The sequence below is a fragment of the Prionailurus viverrinus genome, chromosome D2, assembly GCF_022837055.1.
Source record: "Prionailurus viverrinus isolate Anna chromosome D2, UM_Priviv_1.0, whole genome shotgun sequence".
NCBI lineage: Eukaryota > Metazoa > Chordata > Mammalia > Carnivora > Felidae > Prionailurus > Prionailurus viverrinus.
The window spans coordinates 36,162,115-36,184,322 of NC_062571.1; the positions used below are offsets into that span (position 1 = coordinate 36,162,115).

At 47.0% G+C, this 22,208-nt stretch overlaps 3 protein-coding genes across 6 annotated transcripts in view; 2 read left to right on the plus strand and 1 right to left on the minus strand.

Annotated features, from left to right (window-relative positions):
• SAMD8 (sterile alpha motif domain containing 8) overlaps window positions 1-1,795 on the plus strand; it is a 142,935-nt gene extending 141,140 nt beyond the window's left edge. Inside the window, exon 7 of the transcript XR_007145404.1 lies at window positions 836-1,795. The gene's annotated coding sequence lies outside the window, so the exon portion shown is untranslated. The remainder of the gene's footprint in view (window positions 1-835) is intronic.
• Window positions 1,796-2,843: 1,048 nt separating this feature from the next.
• VDAC2 (voltage dependent anion channel 2) lies at window positions 2,844-15,453 on the plus strand. Of its 4 annotated transcripts, none has more exons than XM_047825767.1 (11): window positions 2,844-3,000; window positions 3,133-3,222; window positions 3,420-3,474; window positions 4,577-4,645; window positions 5,467-5,516; window positions 8,821-8,973; window positions 9,067-9,119; window positions 9,724-9,951; window positions 11,081-11,231; window positions 13,523-13,580; window positions 14,698-15,453. In XM_047825767.1, exons 3-11 carry the CDS (start codon window positions 3,444-3,446, stop codon window positions 14,787-14,789), a joined length of 885 nt encoding a protein of 294 aa, XP_047681723.1. In that variant the 5' UTR covers window positions 2,844-3,000; window positions 3,133-3,222; window positions 3,420-3,443; the 3' UTR covers window positions 14,790-15,453. The 4 variants fall into 4 exon arrangements, with proteins under 4 accessions (XP_047681723.1, XP_047681721.1, XP_047681720.1 ...); XM_047825765.1 differs by having other exon boundaries at window positions 2,845-3,000; window positions 3,417-3,474; XM_047825764.1 differs by lacking the exon at window positions 2,844-3,000 and having other exon boundaries at window positions 3,074-3,222; window positions 3,417-3,474.
• A 2,794-nt stretch (window positions 15,454-18,247) lies between these two features.
• Window positions 18,248-21,352, minus strand: COMTD1 (catechol-O-methyltransferase domain containing 1). Its single transcript, XM_047826434.1, has 8 exons — window positions 21,085-21,352; window positions 20,126-20,955; window positions 19,842-19,969; window positions 19,479-19,584; window positions 19,272-19,390; window positions 19,113-19,167; window positions 18,704-18,837; window positions 18,248-18,500 (listed from the first exon to the last, which is right to left on the minus strand). The coding sequence occupies exons 2-8, from the start codon at window positions 20,217-20,219 to the stop codon at window positions 18,348-18,350; spliced, it is 789 nt and encodes a 262-aa protein (XP_047682390.1). The 5' UTR covers window positions 20,220-20,955; window positions 21,085-21,352; the 3' UTR covers window positions 18,248-18,347.
• Window positions 21,353-22,208: the final 856 nt, after the last annotated feature.

Below are 22,208 nucleotides of genomic sequence, written 5' to 3' on the forward strand. Positions count from 1 at the left end.
GTCAGTCACTGCTCTTGCAGAGCACTGTCCAGTCACTGCTCTTGCCCTTTGGCTTCCAGGAAGTATTCCCTCCTAGATTTTCTTTTAGCCTCCTGGCCAGTCTGTTCACCCCTGGAATACCAATACTGCTAAGGCTTCTACTATCTTTATTGCTATCCCATCACTTATTGACTTTAATCACACCCAAGGATAGTCCTAATTAAAACCAAAATTTTCATTCCAGTATCTCCTACCTATACCTTTCTCCTAGGCTTCATAATTGCCTACTGGATAACTCTATTCAGATGTGGCCCCTGGTTCCTCATACTTATCTGAGAATCATCTTTCCTCTCTCTTCCTCATCCTCCATCCTCACACCTGACCCTCCTCCTGTAGCCCTCACAACACTGAGTGGAACCTTTGTTCTCCCAGTTGCTGAGGTCAGAAATGTTGCTCCCAGCCATCCTAGATTCCTCTTCACTTGCTGCTTTCAGGACCTTCAGCATTTGACTCCACCAAACATCTTCAACTTTTCCTGTAGGTTTTTCCAGGTTTACTTAATTACTTGTGGTTTCCAAGTGATTCTTGCCACTTGAAGTACCTGTATGGCTTTGCACATGTCTCTTTCTAGAATTTATCTTTCCACCCTTGACCTATTGGCTTTTTAATTTTGATAAGTTCTCCTTTCAGACTTTAGGGCAAGTGTCTTTTCAGTGTGACTATGCCCACAAATCTCTGTACTTGCATTTAGCACTGTACTTGCAATTCCTGAATTCCCTATCCTTTTTGTGGGACAGTTCTCCATGGACTTTCTCCAGGTCTTATGACTTCTTTTATCCCAAACTATCTTTTCAAGGATGTCTGCATAGCGAACAGCCTTGGAAGATAGAGATAGTGTCTCTGTCTGGGGCAGAGTGAAGAGGTTGGGCAGGTTTGCAGCAGCGGCTTGTGAAACAGGAGGTTTGTTTTTTCTTTCTTTTTCTTTTTTTGTAAAACAGGTTTCTTAAATTCAGGTCCTCAGCTGTGACACAAACACTTACTGTGCACAGCTTCCACATGGGCTGTTCTGCATCACCCCTGGGGACAGAGAGGGCAAGGGGAACTAATTCAAACATGAACCTATGTTGCTTGCCATGCCACAAGTAATAAAGTCTTTTGTCTCTGACTGAGTCTCATGTCTTCTGCCAGCACTTATGAACCTATAAAACTATGGTAGACTAACTTGCTAGCTTGCGAGTGGAGTAAAACCTTGGATGCTTCACAGTTCTGGATACCTCTACACACACTTGACCGTAAGTGCCCTGAGAGCAGGAAGTGCAGCTGAGTGTACTTTGCTTCCCCTGTGGGCGACACAAGGTAGTTGCTTATAGTGGTGGCTGCTACTATTGCTGCTTCTAAGGGGCTTTGAATGAAAGCACTGGAATATATTTACTGAATACAACTTTGAAATAAATTGCCATGACTCTTCTCCTGGTCAGTAGGTATTCTGTACATTCCTTGGGTTCCTGGAGGTTAAACTAAAGCCTAAGGTCTGTGTTCTGTGGCACAGTGAAATTCTCTGGGGGTTAAAAATACTACAGATAGTTCACATTGTGAATAAGCCCTATTGCAGGTAATGGAGGTGGCTGAGCACAGACTAGGTTTTTCAGGAAGGCGGTGTGTCAGGCTGCATTTGGGATGAGGCATCAGTCTTTGCTATTAGTTTCACAAAAGCATCAAGCACAGCCAAAGCAAACAAGTTCCCAGTAGAACCAGGCTGATTTCAGCGCAACCTGTCTGAGCTTGAATGAAGGCATTAATTAGTGTTTCTGGTGCCTGAGCAAAGACTCTTCCGTTCTTCTAACCTGTTACAGGAGTAGTTCCAACTATAACCAGGCAAGTTTTATGGCTGAGCTTACACATGGGAGGGAGTCCATCAGGATGCACCTTCAATCTGGGTTTGCCTTGTGGAAATCTCTATCTGGTTACCGTCTGGTGTAGGAGGAGGGTGGAACTTCCAGCAGCATTTGAGTTAAGCAGAGGTGGCTTTCAGAGCCAGAGGGGATGGGGGTTGGGAGGCTTTCCTCATTGTGTGCGGCTGAATGGCTACTAAAGACCACTTCGTCTCCTTTAAACTTGCCATTTTAGTGATGAGGAAACTCAGATACAGTAAGGATAAAATGCTGAGATTGCTGATGGATTCTGGGGCTTCAATTGACCCTATTTCTATCTCATTAGACGGCTCATTTTTTCTTGTTCTCTTAGCTCCCTCACTCTTCCAGCACACTGAAGGAACTTGAGCGCAACATTCTACTGCCTTGTCAGCAAGATTCCTAAATTTTCTAGCAGGCTTGACTCATCAAGACAGCTCCGGTTCGGTGCGTGTGCAAAGCTGTCCTATACCTAAGCCAGGAGGCGGCGACAAAAGAGGAACCCTAAGGGCTAGAAGCGAGGAAAAGGGGCGGGGCACCCTGAGGCCGGCTCCACTTAGTTCTGGGCTGGCCCTCCCACCGCGGCCTCTGCGATGGGAGGTGGGCGAAGGCAGTGAGAGCGGGTGGCGTTGGAAATGGCGCCCCAGTGTCCCATTCGTTCTTCCTGGGCCTGGAGAGAGTCTTTCAGAAGCGCACGCTGCACTTGCTCAGGTTAGGCCGGGGTAACGCTAGCTAACTCCTTCCAGACGCCCTGCACGGAGACGGTCTCTGCAGGGTATGGGAAACACACCCCTGGAAGGAAGTTGGAGAATCGTACGTGACCCCCGTGCTGCGCAGCCGCGCCCAGTGGCGCCGGGTCCCGCGCGGGTGCGCGCCTGACGCCCCACCCCATCCATGAGGAGCGCGCGCCGGGCCTCGGCCCCATTTCCCGCACGCGCAGTCCCTACAGCGCTGCCTCCGCCGTTCCCCGCCCCCTCTCCTCTGGGGTTGCCCTCGTCGCTGCCTGACCCGAGGTCCAGCAGCCTCTGCCTTTCCGGCCCCCGCCGACGGACAGAAGCAGCCCACCCCGGGGCCGGGTGTGTCTTCGGCCCTCGTGGCTGTTCTGAAGCAGGTTGGAGTGGACAGCGGGCGGCGTTGCGGGGGCCGGCGCGGCGGACAGCCTCGGGGGCATCGGCGGGGTCCTGGCGGGGGGAGGACAGGGTTGCGGCGGGCGGAACGGTGTCTCCTTCACTTCGCCCTCCAGCCGCGGTAGCTGCAGCCCAAGCCTGAGCGAGCCGAGCGGCCTCAGCTGCGAGCAGAGCGGCGGCAGCAGCCCCTCCCGGGAGAGCACCAGGTACGCCGCTGTCGCGTCACTTGGCCGCCTAGGCCCCGACGGCCAAGCAGGACGCCTTAGCCACACTCGGGGTCGGCCCTGGCTCCCTAAGATGGCCGCGCAGCCCCGCGGCTCTTCGCCTCCCTGTCTGAGACCCCCTTCTGGCCTCTTGACTTGTCCCTAACCCCCGCTGACCGCACCTCTTGTCCCTCCAGCAGATCACCTCTTTCTGTGGCTTCGCCATGGCGACCTATGGACAGAGCTGCGCGCGGCGTAAGTAGAGCAGAGCTGTCTGCGGGATGGGGCGGGGTTGGCTGGGAGTCGAAGCCTGTCCACCGGAAAACCGCACCTTCTTTCCCCTAATCTTTCCAAGGGCTTGGAAACTCGCCCCTTTCGGTAGCCGCTCCACCGTCTGACTGCCTCAGCTCTGCGGAGGAGGGGCTGGGCTGTGGGATTTCAGATAGAGGGACTAGGTCAGGGGAGTTGGTCTGTGGACGCATCACCTCCACCTCTTGAACGTGCCTTTGACGAACTCGAAAGCAAAAAGTTACTAACTGTTGGATTCAGCCTTTGGAAGATTGGGTCAGTCACTTTTTTAGAGGAAGTAGTAACCCCCTTGGTGAGAGCACAAGGTCATTACACGTGCTCCTAAGGGCGTGGACGTGCTCTGTAGAATGAATGAGCTGGTATAAACCACCAGGTTGCTTGTCCTTAAGCCGCATAGCATTGGCCAAGGACTTGAGTGCCATATTAATATGCCTAAAGTGCTTTTTGATAGTTAGTTGATGTAGATACTTGAGTGAATCCCAGTTTATTGTGTTTTTGTCTAAATTCTAGTATTTAAATTAACGTGTTAATTACCTATCTCTTGCCACTCCAGAATATTGGTTTCGAACTCATGGAGGATACTAAGAGGTCTGTTATGGGAGAGGGCCTTGTTTCAGGTTTTGGTTTTAGGTCACTTGGTTAAATCAGCCTATCCCAGTGAATTTTGGCAGAGATTTCTGTGTGTATAGATATGTTTATGTGTATGTGTTTGGTTCTTTGTACTAGTTGGGTCCTAAGAGGTGAGGCTGTAGATACTGTGTAAATTTAGGAATAGAAAGTCTGTTTTTTCTGTTTTGGAAGGAATTGCCCAAGTTTATATAGCCACTTACTGTGGTTATTCATTTTAGAAATAAGCCTTTATTGGTGATATCTCTTTCACGGATCATTAGAATACATATAGTTAGTGTAGCTCCTGGTAGTATCAAAAGAAAACATCTTCAACAAGTTGGACTGCTTCAATTTAAAGATAGCAGTGGGTGATAATCTAGTTCCTGGACAGAAAGTGGGAGAACAGGAACCTTAACACTGGAATGTTTCTTCCCACCAGCAATGTGTATTCCTCCATCATATGCTGACCTTGGCAAAGCTGCCAGAGATATTTTCAACAAGGGATTTGGTAAGATTCTTTTTTTTTTTCCTTTTTTTTTTTTCCTTACCCGCCCCCGATCAGAAGTGAAAATGTGTTTGGATTGCTTGAGGAAGTTAATAATTTTTTCAAATTGTAAATATCTTGCTGTGTTGGTTTGTTTACTAGATACATTTTAGATAAAACTTCTGTTAAAATAGTAACAATCCACGTCTTTCTCCACCCCAGTTTCCTCTTAATTTTTTTCAAACTGTAGTTCATGGATTTTATTTATAAGAAAAAAACAGCTGTGCTTTCATTTCCTTCAGATACAGCTTAGGTCTTGAGTGACTAGAATTATGATGTTTAAAGTGTTTTTGCTTTGGCAGTGGTTATTCCTAGTGGTTTATGGATTTTTTCAAATGAATTTGGGTTTTCTTCTTGAAGATTTTGTTCCACATACACCCCCTCTACTTTGGATTATTTTTCCAGTTACTTAGTTGATTAATCCTAAAGGAAGATCTCTTTGGGATAATTGTTCTAAATGTCTGTATTACAATAAACTATTGGTTATTCCAAGACTTAAAGTTAATTTTCTGATCTGATATTTAGGTTTTAAAATGGTTTGAAAACCATTTTTTGTGCCATATATACACCAGAACACTAGGCAAAGCTGCATGAGATGTTCTGTGCTGTACATGTTAGTTTACATAGAGTAATTAAAAATCTTTTCATTTAAATGTTGTATCAACCCACATTTTTATGCTCCTCTGAATATATGAAGTTTTTCTGTTCTTTATGTGATTTCAGCTATTGGTATGCATTTTTTATACAGAATAATCATTTTGTTATCTTTTACTCTCTACTTGAAGGTTTTGGGTTGGTGAAACTGGATGTGAAAACAAAGTCATGCAGTGGTGTGGTGAGTGTTAGATATCTAATAAATCCTGATGAACTGTTAAATAATTTTCCTTTTTCTTTTTAAAAAACATTTTTAATGTTAATCCATTTGAGAGCAAGAGCGTGTGTATGAGTGGGGGAGGGTCAGAGAGAGAGGGAGACACAGAATCTGAAGCAGGCTCCAGGCTCTGAGCTGTCAGCACAGCCCTGCGCCGGGCTCCAACTCACAAACTGCGAGATCATGACTTCGGGATCATGACCTGAGCCAAAGTCGGCCCCCCAACCCACTGAGCCACCCAGGTGCCCCCTGCCTTTTTTGTTTTTCAGTGTTCATTCATTTGTTTGTTAGAAGAGAGAGCGGGAGCGTGTGCACGCCCTTGCATGAGCAACGGAGGGGTAGAGAGACAGAATCCCAAGCAAGTTCCACACTGCTCTGATGCAGGGCTTGAGCTCTGTGAGACCCTAACCTGAACTGAAACCGAGAGTCAGATGCTTAATTGACTAAACCACCCAGGCGCTGCCCTGTTTTGAGATTGCTTTGGGGATGGTTATGTGTGTGAATACTGACTATTAACTGGTTATTTTGATAAATTCTTGCTGTAATTGTTAGCTCCCTTAGTGCATATAACTGATATTTATTAAAATTGATCATATTATAGTTTCTTAATGCACAGACTTGGATTTCAGGGGTATTATATTGGTCACATCTGTCATTTGGCTTCTTTGGTCTGTAAGGAAGCCCAAGTGTTCACTGGTTGTGCAGCTTACCTGCTCAGAGTAATAGTACAGAGCAGTGACTTAGTGTTTGTTTTTGTGGTCCCACTCTTTAACCTCTTGAAGTCCTATATAAGCACTTGCTGTGCACTTTTGGCATCACAAAAGCCTTCTGAGAAAGCCTCCTGGTAGTATCTCATTTTCTGAGAAAAATGAAGACTCAATCCTTGTTTAAAGAGCTTGTTTAGGGGCGCCTGGGTGGCGCAGTCGGTTAAGCGTCTGACTTCAGCCAGGTCACGATCTCGCGGTCCGGGAGTTCGAGCCCCGCGTCAGGCTCTGGGCTGATGGCTCAGAGCCTGGAGCCTGTTTCCGATTCTGTGTCTCCCTCTCTCTCTGCCCCTCCCCCATTCATGCTCTGTCTCTCTCTGTCCCAAAAATAAATAAATGTTGAAAAAAAAAATTAAAAAAAAAAAAAATAAAGAGCTTGTTTATTGCTGGTTGGAGAGACAAAATAAACTTTAATCTGGAGAACAATCAGAGAAGTGTATCTAGTACTAGATTGATTAATCAAAATCTTTGTTGGAGAGAAAAGGCTTTTTGTGGACAGTGGTTAAGGAACGCTTTACAGAATTAGGTTTAAGATCAAGAAGGATGTATACGGGTTGGATTCCATACAGTATGTTTTGTTTCCATTAATGTGTAACTCAATGTGGTACTGCTCTTGTAGTATGTACCTGACCCCAGATAAGTCCCTTTAACAGCTCGTTCTGTTTTCTCACCTAAACTGCAGAGGTGTCCAGTTTGCTCCAGAATGTAGAAGCCTTAAGTGTTTGGTGATGGAGTGAAAGGTGTAAGCTGTTCCAGTGATGTCATCTGGTCCAATTCTGGTCCCACATGATGATCTTGATTTTGTGTCTTGAGGATTCCTTGGAGATATATATAGATACATATACACACACACACATAAACACACATATATATAGGCTGGCTCATAACCTATAGGCTGATGGATGGCAGTGGGTGGAGCCTCAAGAGTCATTGGTCTTTGTCACTCAGGATTAAAAATAGCTGCTTCCACATATTCAGCATTCTAAGGATTTGCTAGAAGAACATGCTGCATATATATATTGTTTTAGTAATGCTTTCCTTTTGTGTAGAGCACAGGAAAATGTGCAGAGCTTTCACAGTGCCAGTCCAATTTAATCCTCCAAAGGTAGATCTTGTTAATACAGTACAGGAAATTGAGACCCAGAAAAGTGTCTTCTTCAGTGTTCCTCATTTACTAAATGACAGCCAGAACTGGATGCCAGGACTCTTAAATTTTACATCCAGTGTTTTTTCCTGACAATCCAGTGCTTTTTAGTATGGGCACTGAGTGCCAAGCCTTGACTTGAAATTCCTGTTAAAGCATTTTACATCAGGAGATTGAGTCCATCTCACTGCAGAGCAATAGTTATACAAATGTTCTGTTTTCTAAGTGAGGGATGATTGGCCTTTTCTTCCACTGATATATTTTTGATATTTCCTCACTCTTGCAGGCATCACAATTTCAGGTTGAGTTCTATTAGTTAGATTAGCTGTCTTCTTTAGACTTGGCTTTCCATTGGCCAAAGTGTGTAGCCATCATTAGCAGACAAATTGTGAATCAGAACACTCAGTAGGTATTTTAATATTTTAACTTGGAAGTTTGCCTGTCTGTATAATAAACTTTGAAAGATTATTAGGTTTTTGGATTTTCTGTAGCAGATTGTAAATTTCAGTAAGCCCTCCATATTATGCCTTCCTTTCCAGTTGGTGTGCAGTTAGGGATTGGCAAGTTACTTATATTTGCTGCAAACATAAGATTATGTGGTGTGCTTCAAATTAATACCTGTATTAGATTGTTTTCTCTACTGATATTATCTATCATACATAATATAGTTTACATCATGCATGATAAAACCAGTTGTAGAGCAAATCTTTTCCTACTTTGTTTCGTTTTTAATGAGAATGTGAAAGATGTTTGGGAAGGTATGAAATCTTAGGAAAACTTCATCTCAGAAAAATAGAATATTGGGGTTACCAAAGATTTAAAATTTTTTCTCATGGCATGAATTCTTCCTACACTGGAGTGCTTTCTGTTGTAGGAATTTTCAGGAAACATTTCCTAATAGTGTGTCAGTTATTATAAATGCTCATTTTAGTGATGGGGGGGCATCTATGATTAACCATACTAACCTTTGTGGTGTTTTATTTAATATCAGGCAGAAAGGAAACAGTGCCAAAACATTCATTCCTCCCCGCCACCTTCCCTGATTTTTAAATTCCAAATAAAATCACCTTAGTGGAAGTTTCCTTAAAAGGTCTACAGTTTGTTGTTCATTTGAGAATTAGATACAGGTTAACTTGTGATTGACTGGTTGGAAATGTCCAGTGTATGTAAGGTGGCAGTTAGTAACTGACAGGCTAATTTGTTCTTGTATGTACTCACAGTAGCAGAGGATAGGAATATTTGGGAAACTAGAAAAAAGGATTAGTGAAATTCCTGTATTTTAGTGGGTTTTTATGTAAGTTAGGTAGTGATTCATCTAGGCTTACAAGAAAGTTCATGAAGTCATTTATTGTCTTACTAGGAATTCTCAACATCTGGTTCATCTAACACAGACACTGGTAAAGTTACTGGAACCTTGGAGACCAAATATAAATGGTGTGAGTATGGTCTGACTTTCACAGAAAAATGGAACACTGATAACACTCTGGGAACAGAAATAGCAATTGAAGACCAGGTAACATTTTGAACATGTGTTTTAGTATTAATTTATTTTTGTAATTCAAAAAGGAAATAAAGATGAAAACAAATTCTTTTTCTCTCAAAATAGATTTGTCAAGGTTTGAAACTGACATTTGATACTACCTTTTCACCAAACACGGGGTAAGCATGTAACAGACATTTTTATCTGCTTTAAATTTCGTTTTTATTTTTAAGTAATCTCTATATCCAGTGTGGAGCTTTAGCTCAACCCTGAGATCAAGAGTCATATGCTCTAGCAACTGAGCCAGCCAGGCACCCCTTTATCTGCTTTAAATTTAAAAGCATTTCTGTATATTTAGGAAAGGTGCACGTTTACTGTTTGACAGCTTCCTTAACTTCCTTGTGGTGGTGAATTTCTGTTTTTGCCTTTGGAAGATGATGAGTACTACAGTCGCTATTGTTGGCTTCCCTTCAAATATATGCCTCTTCCCATTGTGGCACTAACTTGGGTAATTAACATGTTTCTAATAGGCTTTTGTGACTGATTGCCAGTCGTGCAAAAAGCAATCTTCTGATGGTGGTAGAAGTCCAGTAACTCCATGTTCCCTTGTTTTTTTAGCTCACTGAGCTGTATCTTCTTTACCTCTTAGGGTTATCCTGCTACTGCTTTTACTCCCCATTTGTGCTGCAGTTCATAAATCCCTCTTGTGCTGTCTGTGCAGAGGTTGAGTGTGTAAGGCTTTCCCACTGGCATCAGTTTTAAGTCAGCTTGTTCTTTTTCCAGAAAGAAAAGTGGTAAAATCAAGTCGTCTTACAAGAGGGAGTGTATAAACCTCGGTTGTGATGTTGACTTTGATTTTGCTGGACCTGCAATCCATGGTTCAGCTGTCTTTGGTTATGAGGGCTGGCTTGCTGGGTACCAGATGACCTTTGATAGTGCCAAATCAAAGCTGACAAGAAACAACTTTGCAGTGGGCTACAGGACTGGGGATTTCCAGCTACATACTAATGTGTGAGTATTTCCTTTGTGGGTTATGGGGACATAGGACCTGGGAGTGGTATTGATGTCACCTGTTATTTCTTATGAACCCAGGTACAATCTAAAGGATTTCTCTTAAAAAAAAAAAAAAAAAAAAGAATTTCTGCCTTTTTAAAAGAAAATTTCTTTATTTATTTTGAGAGTGTGTGTGCATGCCTGTGTGGGAGGGGCAGAGAGAGAGAGAGAGAGAGAGAGAGAGAGAGAGAGAGAATATTCCAGGCAGGCTCCACGCTGTCAGCGCAGAGCCCGACTAGGGGCTCAAACTCACAAACTGTCAGATCATGACCTGAGCTAAAATCAAGAGTTGGATGCTTAACCAACTTAGCCACCCAGTACCCCTAAAGGATCTCTCTTAACACAAAAAGATCATCATCCTTAGGCATTTCCAGGTGCCCTTAAGAAGTGTATAGTAGAAAACGTTAGTCTGACTTTTGGTGCTGAGAGAGTAAATGTTTAATTTATGTGAGGCTTGATGTGCTCTGGAGTTTTAGAAAAGGCTAAGATTTGCCAAATTACCAGTATGTTTGACTTGTCTGTGATATCTGAGGTGCTGAGTTGGTAGGATTGCCTAAAATGTATGGTGTTTTTACCTAACCCAAATTAGGTATGTATGTTGAAAGGATTTAAGAATTTTTCTCCCTTATAAAAACAACGGATTATTAAATAGCAGAAGTACAAAGAAGACCAAAATTTCTCATAATCCTAATCCTACCATCTAGATGTATAATCTTTGTTACCTGATAATGTTTGGGAGTTTTCTCTTCTTATATGTAAATATAGAAAATACATATTACAAAGCCTGGTTTATAATCCCTCCCGTACTACCTTAATACATCTTGATAATTTTATTGTAGCATTCTACAGCATGATTATTAATGGCTGGGTGGTAATTCTACTGAATGATTTATCATGATTTGTATGACCTTACTTTGGGGCATACATTGGAATAAAGACCTTTTAAAACACGTTTTCAGTGGAATACTAGAGACCCATGTGAGCAGTATAACTATAGCATTGTTTAACTATAATTCTACAATATCAGGTTAGTGCTGTAGACATTACAGTGTCTGTTTTAGATTTACTAATTTAAAGTATCTTACAGCAATGATGGGACAGAATTTGGAGGATCAATTTACCAGAAAGTATGTGAAGATCTTGACACTTCAGTAAACCTTGCTTGGACATCAGGTACCAACTGCACTCGCTTTGGCATTGCAGCCAAATATCAGTTGGACCCCACTGCTTCCATTTCTGTGAGTACTGCTGTGGGCTTGGAGTGGGCTCTTTGCTTGTGGGAATTCATCTTTGGGTAGATTGAATTGTATTGAAAGTTTGAACCGTGGTTCACAGGATCCCTAGTTTACTCCTAGATTGGAATTAGAATTTGTAATGCTGCATTTTCTGTGGAGACAGTGTTAGAAGTTTGTTACCAGGTCATAGGAGTTTGTTTAACCTCAAAAGCTGCTCAGTTAGTGTGGATAATAACCCTGAGCTCCAAGCCTGTCTAAGCTCAGGTAAGCCAGTGTTTTGGCCCCAGGCCAGGAGTAATAGCATTTTAATTGTTACTTTGTCTTTCTATAGGAAATAGTAGTACTATGTTAGTTGGACTCTGTCTTTATGGTTAACAAAATATCTTTAGATTTGATCTTCAGGGTCTGTGGTACAAATGCTGTTTTGCAGGTGGAGATCCCAAAGCTTAGAGAGAGAAAGGACTTTCCTTACTGCTAGGCCCAGAGCAGAAGGGGTAGAACCAGGATTGGACTTGTACATCTTTTGATTTCCCTCCTGGCTAGGGTGACCGCTAGCTCATCCTGCTTTGCCTGGGACTATTCCAGCTTTAGCATTAAGAGTACTGCATCCCAGGGGCACATGGGTGGCTCAGTCGGCAAAGTGTTCCACTTTGGCTCAGGTCATAATTTCACGGTTTGTGAGTTTGAGCCCAGTGTCAGGCTCTGTGCTGACAACTCAGAACCTAGAGCCTGCTTCGGATGCTGTGTCTCCCTCTCTCTCTGCCTCTCCCCGCCTGCGCTTTCTCTCAAAATAATAAACATTAAAAAAAAAAAGTCTTGCATCCCAAGGACTCCCTTCCACCTGTTCTTGGTTAGTTGGGGTGGATAGCCACCCTAGTCCTTTTCTTAGGCTTTTTTTTTTTTTTTTAATGTTTGTTTTTGAGAGAGAGAGACAGACAGCTTGAGCAGGAGGAGGGGCAGAGAGAGAGAGAGGGAGACACAGAATCGAAAGCAGACTCCAGGCTCTGCACTGTCCGCACGGAGCCCGACTGGGGGCTCGAACCCATGAACCATGAGATCATGACCTGAGCCAAAGTTGGACACTCAACTGACTGAGCTACCCAGTCGCTTTGCTTCTTTGCTGTTTCATCCTTCAGTCATAGTGGGTTTAGGGTAGAAGGGCGTGCAGTGTCTGAGAGTGTAGAAGCAAGGCACTGGCTCTATTTGAGGCACATTAGCAGCTGTTCCTGTGTGTCAGTTGCTTACAGGTCAGGCACTGCCTATACTGTATGTACTGGGAATGAAAGGAAGTTAAACCTTCCCCGAGAGTTATTTCTGTTACGTAAAGTGATCTTCATTCCTGAGAACAATGTTTTGATAATTTAGGCAGTTAAGCTTTAGCCTCACTCTTATTTTATGATAGCAGTTGTAAGCAGAAAGAGTGAGAAGCACCCAGAATGCTTTTCCCATTGGCAAGGCGGTGATTCATTTATTTTTCCCGTCTGTTTCCACTTATACTGTAGCAGTAAAAACCTTAGGATTCACACATTATCCTCTGGTAGCTACGCTGCTGTTCTTTTCAAATGTATGTCCATGGCACCATCACAGATTTAATGCCAGCTGATGTAGCTCTCTCATAGTCTAAAATGGGAAGGCAACTTTGGCCTGTGTGCCATTGAGTGACTCCTGGGGATTAGTTTGGAAATACATCTAACATTTCTAGTGCCCCTGTGCCCCCAATCAAGCATCACCCTGAAGTATTGCCCATCACAGTTTGATGGTTTACTGCTATTCTGAAATAGTAGAAACTTGTATCCAGTTTTGTCTGAGGCTCTTAGCTTGTTGGGCACAAGATGGTCACTAGTGGGGCATTTCTTTCCTAAGACCAATAGCTCACTTGGCCATTGGTGGCTAGTGAAGGCTTGGCTGTGTGCCGAGTGAACGTAAGTGCCGTTTATGTGACTTTTGCTTGTAGGTACATCATTTCTGTCTCTGGACTGGACTGTTTTGATGTTACACATTACAAGAGTGTAGACATCAAATAATTTCCAAATCTGTTTTGATCCTAGAGGTTGTTTGTCACCTTTTTACAATGAAGAAAATTGGGTCCTACTGATAATCTGACTTTGAGTTTAATGGATAAGAATTAAGTGGCACCTGGCTGTTGTTTGGCTTAATAACAATATTGAATTTTAGTATTTCACATGTGAATAAAAAAGCAGAAAACTTCATAATTGCATGATAGGGAAACCTGGAGGGCCTTTGTCTCTCCAGAGATTCAAAAAGTTTACAGCTGTTTTTGTATTTTATTTTAGGCAAAAGTCAACAACTCTAGTTTAATTGGAGTGGGCTATACTCAGACTCTGAGGCCTGGTAAGTGTTCTTGATACGTAGGATTTTTTTGATGGTGTTTCAAAAATTATTTTTTATTTCTCAGCTTCTTTGTAAACCTTTCAAAAAAAGTACTATGAACATGTTTATCTTTTGCCACAATTTTTTTATTCCTTTTTTTTTTTCTTTTTTTTTTGCTGGGCTGTTTGGAAGTTGGAGCTGTCATGACACTTCCCTAAATGCTTCAGCATGCATCTACTCAGAACAGGAGTGTTTTGCTCTCTGACATAACTCATTGCTTTCATTGTTTGGTCTCTGTAGTCTTGTTTACTTTATGTACTATTTTGAGCCTTGCTATGTTTTCTAGAACAGTACTTACCAAATTTTAGTGTGCATGAATCACCCGGGGACTCATCAAAATGCAGATTCTGAGCCCATAGATCTGGATGAAGGGTTCTTTCTAACAAGCCAGTGTTACTGGTTCTTGGACCACATTTGAATAGCAGGTTCTAAAGCACTTGGAACTCCCCCCCCACCCCCCCCTTTCAAATAGGGATTTTCCCCCAGACTTTATTTTGGCCTTTTGGAAACCTAAAGGAAAGAATGGTATGAAGAACACCCATATGCCCTTAGCCACATTTACCAGTTAACATTTACCACATGTGTTTTCTCTGTCCATGTCTGCATACATAATCCTTTTTTTCTCTATATGCCTTTAAGAATTATTTGTTTTGTAGACATGTGGATACACCAGCCCTAACATGCATATCCTGAGATTAAGACATTTTTCTTCCTAACTACAATACCACTGTCACAGCTAAGGAAATTAACATTAATTTAGCAATACATAATAGTCTATACATGTAGTCTATATTCTGTTTTTCCCGCTTCTCTATTGTAGTTTTCCTTTCCTGAGTCCAATTATGATTTTCCTTTGTAGCATATTGAATATTACTATATTTTCTAGAGCACTTTGAACTTTATTAACATTTTTATGCTCTGTGACTTTATCTCTTTACTTTCTGAATTCTCTTGTATCTCTGATACTCCTAAGTGCCCTCTGGTGGCTGGCACTAAGAGGTCATCTGACAGGCTGAGGAGGGACAGGCAGACTTTCGAGGTGTTCAGACAAATCATAGTTGCCTGCTTTTGTTTACAGGTGTCAAGCTTACACTCTCTGCTCTGGTAGATGGGAAGAGCATTAATGCTGGAGGCCACAAACTTGGGCTTGCCCTGGAGTTGGAGGCTTAATCTAGCTGAAAGAAACCTCTGGGAATGGGTATCAGAAGATTTGGCCTTAATATATTTCCAGTGTGACCGACCAGCAGGCTTTTTCCCCCCAAGAAGGTGATCAAAACAAAGGATGATCTAAACAAGAGCTGTATTTTAAATATTTAGACAGTTACTTGTTAGCTGGTTTCTAGTTGAATCGGTTATCTATCTAGTTACCAATGCTGCAGTCGTGCAGTCACCTATACATTATTTAAATGTATTTAACTGTTAAATGCGCTACCCACCAATAATGAAATAGACCTTTATGAAAACTGTGCAATTGTGTGCATGTTTGTTTTTATGTTCTTAACATTGAAAATTGCCATTGAATGAGATGGATCAGTGGAAGTTTTAAGATGAGGTTAAACAATTTTGTTAAATTCAACTATTAGAGTTACTTTTGGTATCCCAAAACATTACAGATTATGAATAAAACAAGTATACATAACTAATGACTCCAAGTATTTGCAGAGTTAAACATTTGCCAGCTAGGGTCAAATCTCCCTTGTATCTAGTTAGTACTTTATTTTTCTGGTGAGCATTTTGCTTTTTACCTAAATCTGTGCCATTAAGTCCTCTGTGTCCCTAAAGTAACTCCATGAGCTTTTTGGACTACAATAAAATAAGAGGATATATGCCTTTATATCTTCAGTTTGTAAGTTTGTCCAAAATTCCATTGGATCACTGTTGACCCCAGGAGGGAGTGGAGAGTAAGTGATGAAGAAAGGAAGAAGGGATGGTGCTGAAGGTTAGCCACATACACCACACCCCTGCAAGCTATCGCTGTGGAAAATGAGCTAGGCCATAGGTGGGATGGGACAAGGTGTAGGCAAGTGGAGTGGGGTGTCTGTAACCAGAGGAACTGAGAAGGGAATATGTGGGTCTCGGTCAGATGTCAGTCATTTCATTCTAGGCAGACACTGACTGAAAGGGTCGGGCTTAAGTGTGTGAGACCAGAAGCCGTGCCTTCAGGTTTTGTGGCCACTGGCCCTTAATCTGCACTTGGACTGAATGATAGAAATTAATAGGTGATTCTGGTTGGAATAGTAGGAAAGAGCAAGTGTTCTGATGGGAGGAGATAGTTTGAAGAATGTGATCAGAGTTTAAGAGAAGGGAGAAATTTGTTCACATTGAAACTACTAGACCCAGTGTACCATTTGAAGTCAGAGAGAACAGATAAGGAAATGTAAGTACTTTCAGACTCACTACCCAAAAAAATGATACATGCTGAATATTTCTAGGTCCGAAAGAATCTGATGAGAGATTAGAAACCCAAGCAAACTTTCCACACTGGGGTGATAAAAAGGCTCCTTCTGGGGCGCCTGGGTAGCTCAGTCAGGCATCTGACTCGATTTCAGCTCAGATCATGATCTCACGGTTATAGATTAAGCCCTGCCTTGGGCTCTGTGCTCAGTATGGAGCCTGGTTAGGATTCTCAATCTCTACCCCTTCCCCCCATTCGTGCTCTCCTCTAAAAACAACAAAAAAGGGGGGCGCCTGGGTGGTGCAGTCGGTTAAGCGTCCGACTTCAGCCAGGTCACAATCTCGCGGTCCGTGAGTTCGAGCCCCACGTCGGGCTCTGGGCTGATGGCTCAGAGCCTGGAGCCTGTTTCCGATTCTGTGTCTCCCTCTCTGTCTGCCCCTCCCCCGTTCATGCTCTGTCTCTGTCCCAAAAATAAATAAACGTTGAAAAAAAGAAAAAACAACAAAAAAGGGGTCTTTCTGATCTTACTGTGTTCGTCTTGACGGACTGGCAGAAATGGCCTGTATGAATAAGACAGGACTTAATGGCAGAAAGTTGGAATTTGAGCCATTTGAGAGACACTGTTGCTAGGTTAAAAAAGATGTGTCTGCAAGTTAGGTGTGAAAACACCTCATGCTTTTTGGATAAACAGGAGAGGTGTGAAGTAGCTCAGCAGACCGCTGAGAAACTGCTGACGGTGCTTGGTGGGAAGGAACTGGTCACAGGCCTGGTGACCCCTGAAGCCTCCTGGATGACCTGCTGCCCCTTAGTTAACCAGTGGCCTTCCCTCATGTTGTGTTTACCTGGTCCAGTACTCAGGACTGGGTGTGGCACAAGTGAGCTACCAGTTTGTCAAAGATCTATTTAAGAGTAAATTGGGCCTGTTCACCCATGTGCATCCTTTTTTTTTTTTAAACATTTATTTTTGAGACAAAGCATGAACGGGGGAGGGGCAGAGAGAGAGGGAGACACAGAATCTGAAATAGGCTCCAGACTCTGAGCTGTCAGCACAGAGCACGACACGGGGCTCGAACCCACGGACCATGAGATCATGACCCGGGCCGAAGTCAGACGTTTAACCAACTGAGCCACCCAGGCACCCCTTCCCCGTGTGCAACCTTAATAGGCTTTAATGTGTGGAGAGACAAGGGTTGGTTCACACCCAGAGCCCTGTGGGTTAAAATGTAAGGTACGTACCAAGAAGTTTAGCATTATGAAAGTTGCCTGTTATGGTCTCCTGTGGCCTTGTTTCTAGTAGCCTCCAGCCTCATAGCAGCACCCAGGCCTAACCAAGTGGTGGCAAAACCTGATTGTCTTCTAGGCTGATGCCATTTCTGCCAGAGGCAGTGTTAGTGAGAAGAACACTTCATCTGTGGCCTGGAGATATCTTCCTAGGGGATTAGGATTAGGGAGGTGTAGATGAGAGAAGTGAAGCACCTGGCTTCCCTCCACCTCAGCTCGTAGATGTTGGTGCCGGACAGCCTAACCATATCTTCATCTTCCTCTGGGGAACTTCTTTAAAACCGCAGTACTGATGGTCTCCTCCTACCTGTTGGCCTGTCTGCTTCACACCTTTCTGGTCAGTGATCCCACTCAGTCCCTCACCTTTCTCCAGGACTTCAGGGGGAGGACAGGATATATACTCCAACCTCGTGGTCCTCAGGTCTAAGTCAAGTGGCCTGGTTTTCAGAAGTGATGTCCACTGACCAGAGCCTCCACTGTAGAGGTGAGATCGAGCTGACAGTGCTGTGAAAACATGGGCAGATAGCAGAACTAGCATAACCTGTGAAAGTACCCAGCCACAAACCTTGTCAGCTGTAAGGTCTGTTTCCTGTTGTCAGACTCCAGCTATGGTCTCCCAACCAGTCCCAGCTGCGCCAAACAAGAGCTTCATTCACTTGACCCTCCTAGGAAGCTAAGTAGGAGGGAGACCAAGGCGGGGCTCTAGCCAGCATCCTGTGGAGTGGAGGCAAATCCGAAGAGCTGGGATCTCTGACCAACTGTATGTGGCCAGGTCAATCAAAACTTTATATCTTGCCTCCTGTCAGCTGGAGGCTCCTACTCAGGCTTTAGCCCTGGTGCCACGGAGGGGATGACGCCTATGACCTCAAGGCTCCCTTCTGCTGAAGAACCTGCCAGTGCTGGGCCCTCCCTCCCTACCCCACGTTAGAGCCACGTACGGAGGCTGAGAAGATCTTGTCCCAGGCCCCACTTTATTGTCGAATTTAGAACTCAGGGTTGATGTCTGGGGTACCCAGGTCCCCTCACTTGAGGCCACTCTCCGGGGGCCAGCCCTAGATCTTGAAGGCTAAGGTGAGGCCGTCGCCCAGAGGCAGAAGGCTGATGTGGACCCTGGCGTCCCTCAGGATGCGCTCGTTCAGGTTCCGCACACACTGGGCCTCGGTGTCCCGCGGTTGAGGCTGTAACACCTCTCCGCGCCACAGGACCTGCGGGGGGGCGGGGCATCATGGAGGGACAGGGCCGAGGAGGAGGTGCCTAAGCAGGAGGCGGGGTGAGAGCTGGAGACAGGACCCCAGGGGGAGAAAGCACTGGGCGGGGCTTTGTGGCATGGGGGCGGGGCACAGGGAGGAGCCAAGGGAAAAGACGGAGACCCAGCCCAGGAAGGCTCTCCCCCTAGTCTATCCCTTACACTGAGGACGGCGAGGACTCCTCCAGGGCGCAGCAGCTGCAGGCACCGCTCATAGTAGGCGGCACAGTTCTCCTTGTCCGCGTCCACCACGGCCACGTCGAAGGTGCTAGCTTCGCCCGCGGCCAGGAGCTCGTCTTGGGGGGGGGGGGGGGGCGGGGGGTAAGATAGGTCTTGAGTCCGCAGCCCAGGTGGTCAGAAGCCCCTGCCCAGGCCTGCCCAGGTGCTGTGACCATTCAGGGACTCTGGTCTGGAGGGGCGCCCTGCCACCCAGCATGTGGCCGCATAGGTGAGGCCAGGAAGCAGAGGACTGTCACTGCCTCAACCCCGCCCAGCAGACCTGGTCACTAGCTCACGCCCAGTCGTCCCACTTAGAAAATGGTGCCAAGGCCCCTTCTACTCCGTTGCTCACCCAGGGTCTCCAGGGCGGGCTTCAACCGAAGGTCGATCTTGTGTTCCTCCTCAGCCTGCGGAAGGAGTGGGGTCACAGCCAGCAGGTCCCTTCTCCTAGGGCTGGGAGTGGTCAGGCTCCAAGGGCCTGACGAGGGCCTCAAATGTGCGGGACACTCACCTGCCTCCACAGGGGCCGCCCCAGCTCCGGAGGCTCTGGGTTCACCTCGCAGGTTATTACGCGCCCGGCCGGGGGCAGCGCCAAGGCCAACGCTAGGGCTGAGTAGCCTGTGAAAGTGCCTGTGGGCAGGGACATGGACAGGCTCAGGCCAGAATGGGGGACATCCTGGTGACTTAGGCTCCCAGTGGTCCCAGCCGTGCGCCCTACCCAGGTCCAGCGCCTTCTTCGCCTTGATGAGTCGTGCCAGGTTGGCCAGAAGCTGGGCCTGCTCACAGGTCATCATGGAATCTCCCTGCGGCTGCTCCAGGGTCAGCTGTGTCGCGGTGGTGGAGGGGAGAGGGTCGCACCACCACTGCCAGTCACCCAGCTCCGCCCCGTGTTCACACCCCCTCCAGGTGCGCGGCTGTGGGCGTGGCCTAGGGGGACTGGCCCTCAGGGAACGCCCACCGCGCCCCGCCTGCGGTGTCCCGGAAGCCCGGGGAGCTCCAAGGCCCAGCCCAAGGTCACACAAGCACGTGGGGCCCGCTGGGTCCGAAGTGGGCGCCTGTTCCCGCCCCTGGCCCTGCTGACCAGCCGTAGGCTCCGCAGCACCGGATGCTCCCGCATGGAGCGGCTCAGCAGATACTGCCAGAGGGGGCTGTCTTCAGGGGGCAGCAGGCGCTTCTCTCGCCGGGATCGCTCCGGATGGCACCGTCTCCCTGACGGGGAGGGGTCCTGGGTCAGGGTCTGGGACTCCGGGGCGCCAGGGCTGAGCTTCAGCCTCAGCCAGCCTCGCGGAGTCACGGGCTCCGCTCCCGCACCTGCCCCGCCTGCGGGGGCTCTGCGGGAGGTGCCGCAGGCCCCGCCTTACTCACCCAGGAAGAGGCCGGTGGCGAAGGCGGCGCCCAGCGCGGCGGAGCCCAGGACCAACGCGGCGGGCACAGAGAGCCGGGGTGCGGGCTGGATCATGGTGCGGCCAGGAGGGAGCGACGTCCAGGTCACTTGGCTTGGGCTTCTGCGCCCGCACTGGGACCCGCCTGCCTTCTAGTCTCCGCCTTGTCCCCGTACTGCCCGCAGAACTGCGGTCTCGAACGCCATCTGGCGGCCGCACAGCTTTACTGCAAGCCCCGCTAGAGCGAGCCGGGCGCCATCTGGTGGCTGCGCTTGGAACTGCGCCCGGGGAGGGGAGCAAGCCTGCATCTGGGGTCTGGGCTTTCGGTGCGGGTCCTCGAGGTCTACGGTCCTGGGTCAGGGAGGTAGAAATTTGATGCCCCTCCTGGGTGCTTCTTATTATCGCTGCTGCTTCTGCTGGGACCCTGGGGCATATGTGGGTGGGTGGCTGGGCCGCTGGCGTAACAGGATAGTAATTTGCACGAAGTGATAGAAATTACAGGAGTTCCGAGAGGGACTGAGAGAATTAGGGGAGGCTTCCTGTGGGAGGTGAGTGAGGGTATCCGATTGAAGGACCCGGTTTGGGGACAAAAACCACAGGAGGGGAGGCTTGAGAGTCCAGAGGCAGGTCTTGTTGATGGGGCTCTGAGACAAGGTTCTTAGAAACCCGCTGTTGGGTGCCAGACAGACGTATGAGCTCTTGGGTCCCTCTTTCTCAGCCTGTTTATTTTGTGTGAAGTAGGAACCACGGTCTTACCGTAAACAGCACCAGATCCCACAACCTGGCACACAGTAGGTGTCCAGTAAATGGCAGCTGTGGAGACATGTGGAGGCAGGAGTGGAGACATTTGGGGGAGGGGGAGTGATTGGAGGGCAGGTGAGGTCCCCTTGCAGGGCTGTTCTTGTAAGGTCACTCTCCAGTGAGCATTGATGGAACACTTACTGTAACACAAAGTGGGGAAGGCGAAAGAAGCCAGTGGCTTGCATTCCTAGTGACGCTGCATTCAGAGACCACAGCACACACTAGAATGGGGAGCAGCTCTGCTTTCACAATTTCCTCTTCTGCAAAATGGGGTTATTCACAGTCGCCACCTCCCAGGGGATGAAAAGAGAAAATCCACGTGAAGGATTTACACAGGGCCGGCACTTGGTGGGCTGTAACTTACATTTAAAAGGAGTCCAGGGCCAAAGGGCAGCGGGTCATCCGGCCGCTCAAGGTCACCTCCCCCCCCCCCCCCCCCCCCCCCGGGCTGGGTGCTCCAACAGCCCATTTAGTACCCACTCTGGCCAGTCAGGAACTCCACCGGGGGGCTTCCCAGAGGAGGCTTAGCGGGTGCGAGGCCCCCGGACTCCGAGGCCCGGAGGCAGGTTTGTTGAGGTTTAGGGGGTGGTCCGTGAGATCGGCTAAGCCGAGGAAGATCGGAGCGAGCTGGAGAGACTTGGAGCACAGCCCTGACCCCAGCTGGGAGGCGGTGCAGGAGGAGGGCTCAGTTCCGGGTCAAGTCTCCAGGAGCCGCTGACGTGACCTCCAGTCAGACGCAGAGGGCGGGACTGACCCCGGGCGCGGGGTGGAGCCTGCTGTCAGTGCCTGGGCTGGGCGGGGGTGCGGCTGGCTGGGAAGCACCTGCCCCTTTGCCTTCGAATCTTCTGCATCCTGGTTGGCCCCCAGTAAATGTTTCTCTGACCAGACTCTGAGCCTCATCCCCAGGGTAAGGGCTGCTGGTCTCTCCTCTCCCAGGACTGAGCACACAGCAAATGATACATAAGTGCGGCCTGAGCAGTGTGCTGGAGCGGCACCCCGCTCCTTGCTGCTGCAGCTGCGGGTCTAGACAGTCAACACAGTAACCGTAGGGGCCTTCCACTGAGTACCAGGCCTTCTAAATGCAGCCTACCTGTGAAGCTGGCATACTATTCCCATTTTCCCGAGGAGGAAACCAAAGCTCAGAGAGGTGCCCTCCTCACTGACTCCATGCGCTGAGACCAGCAAGATCCAGACACCCAAGAAGTGCTTTCCTGGCAGCCGTGCTGGGCTCTCTCACCAGGCCACCGGCCTGGGGGCCCTGGGCT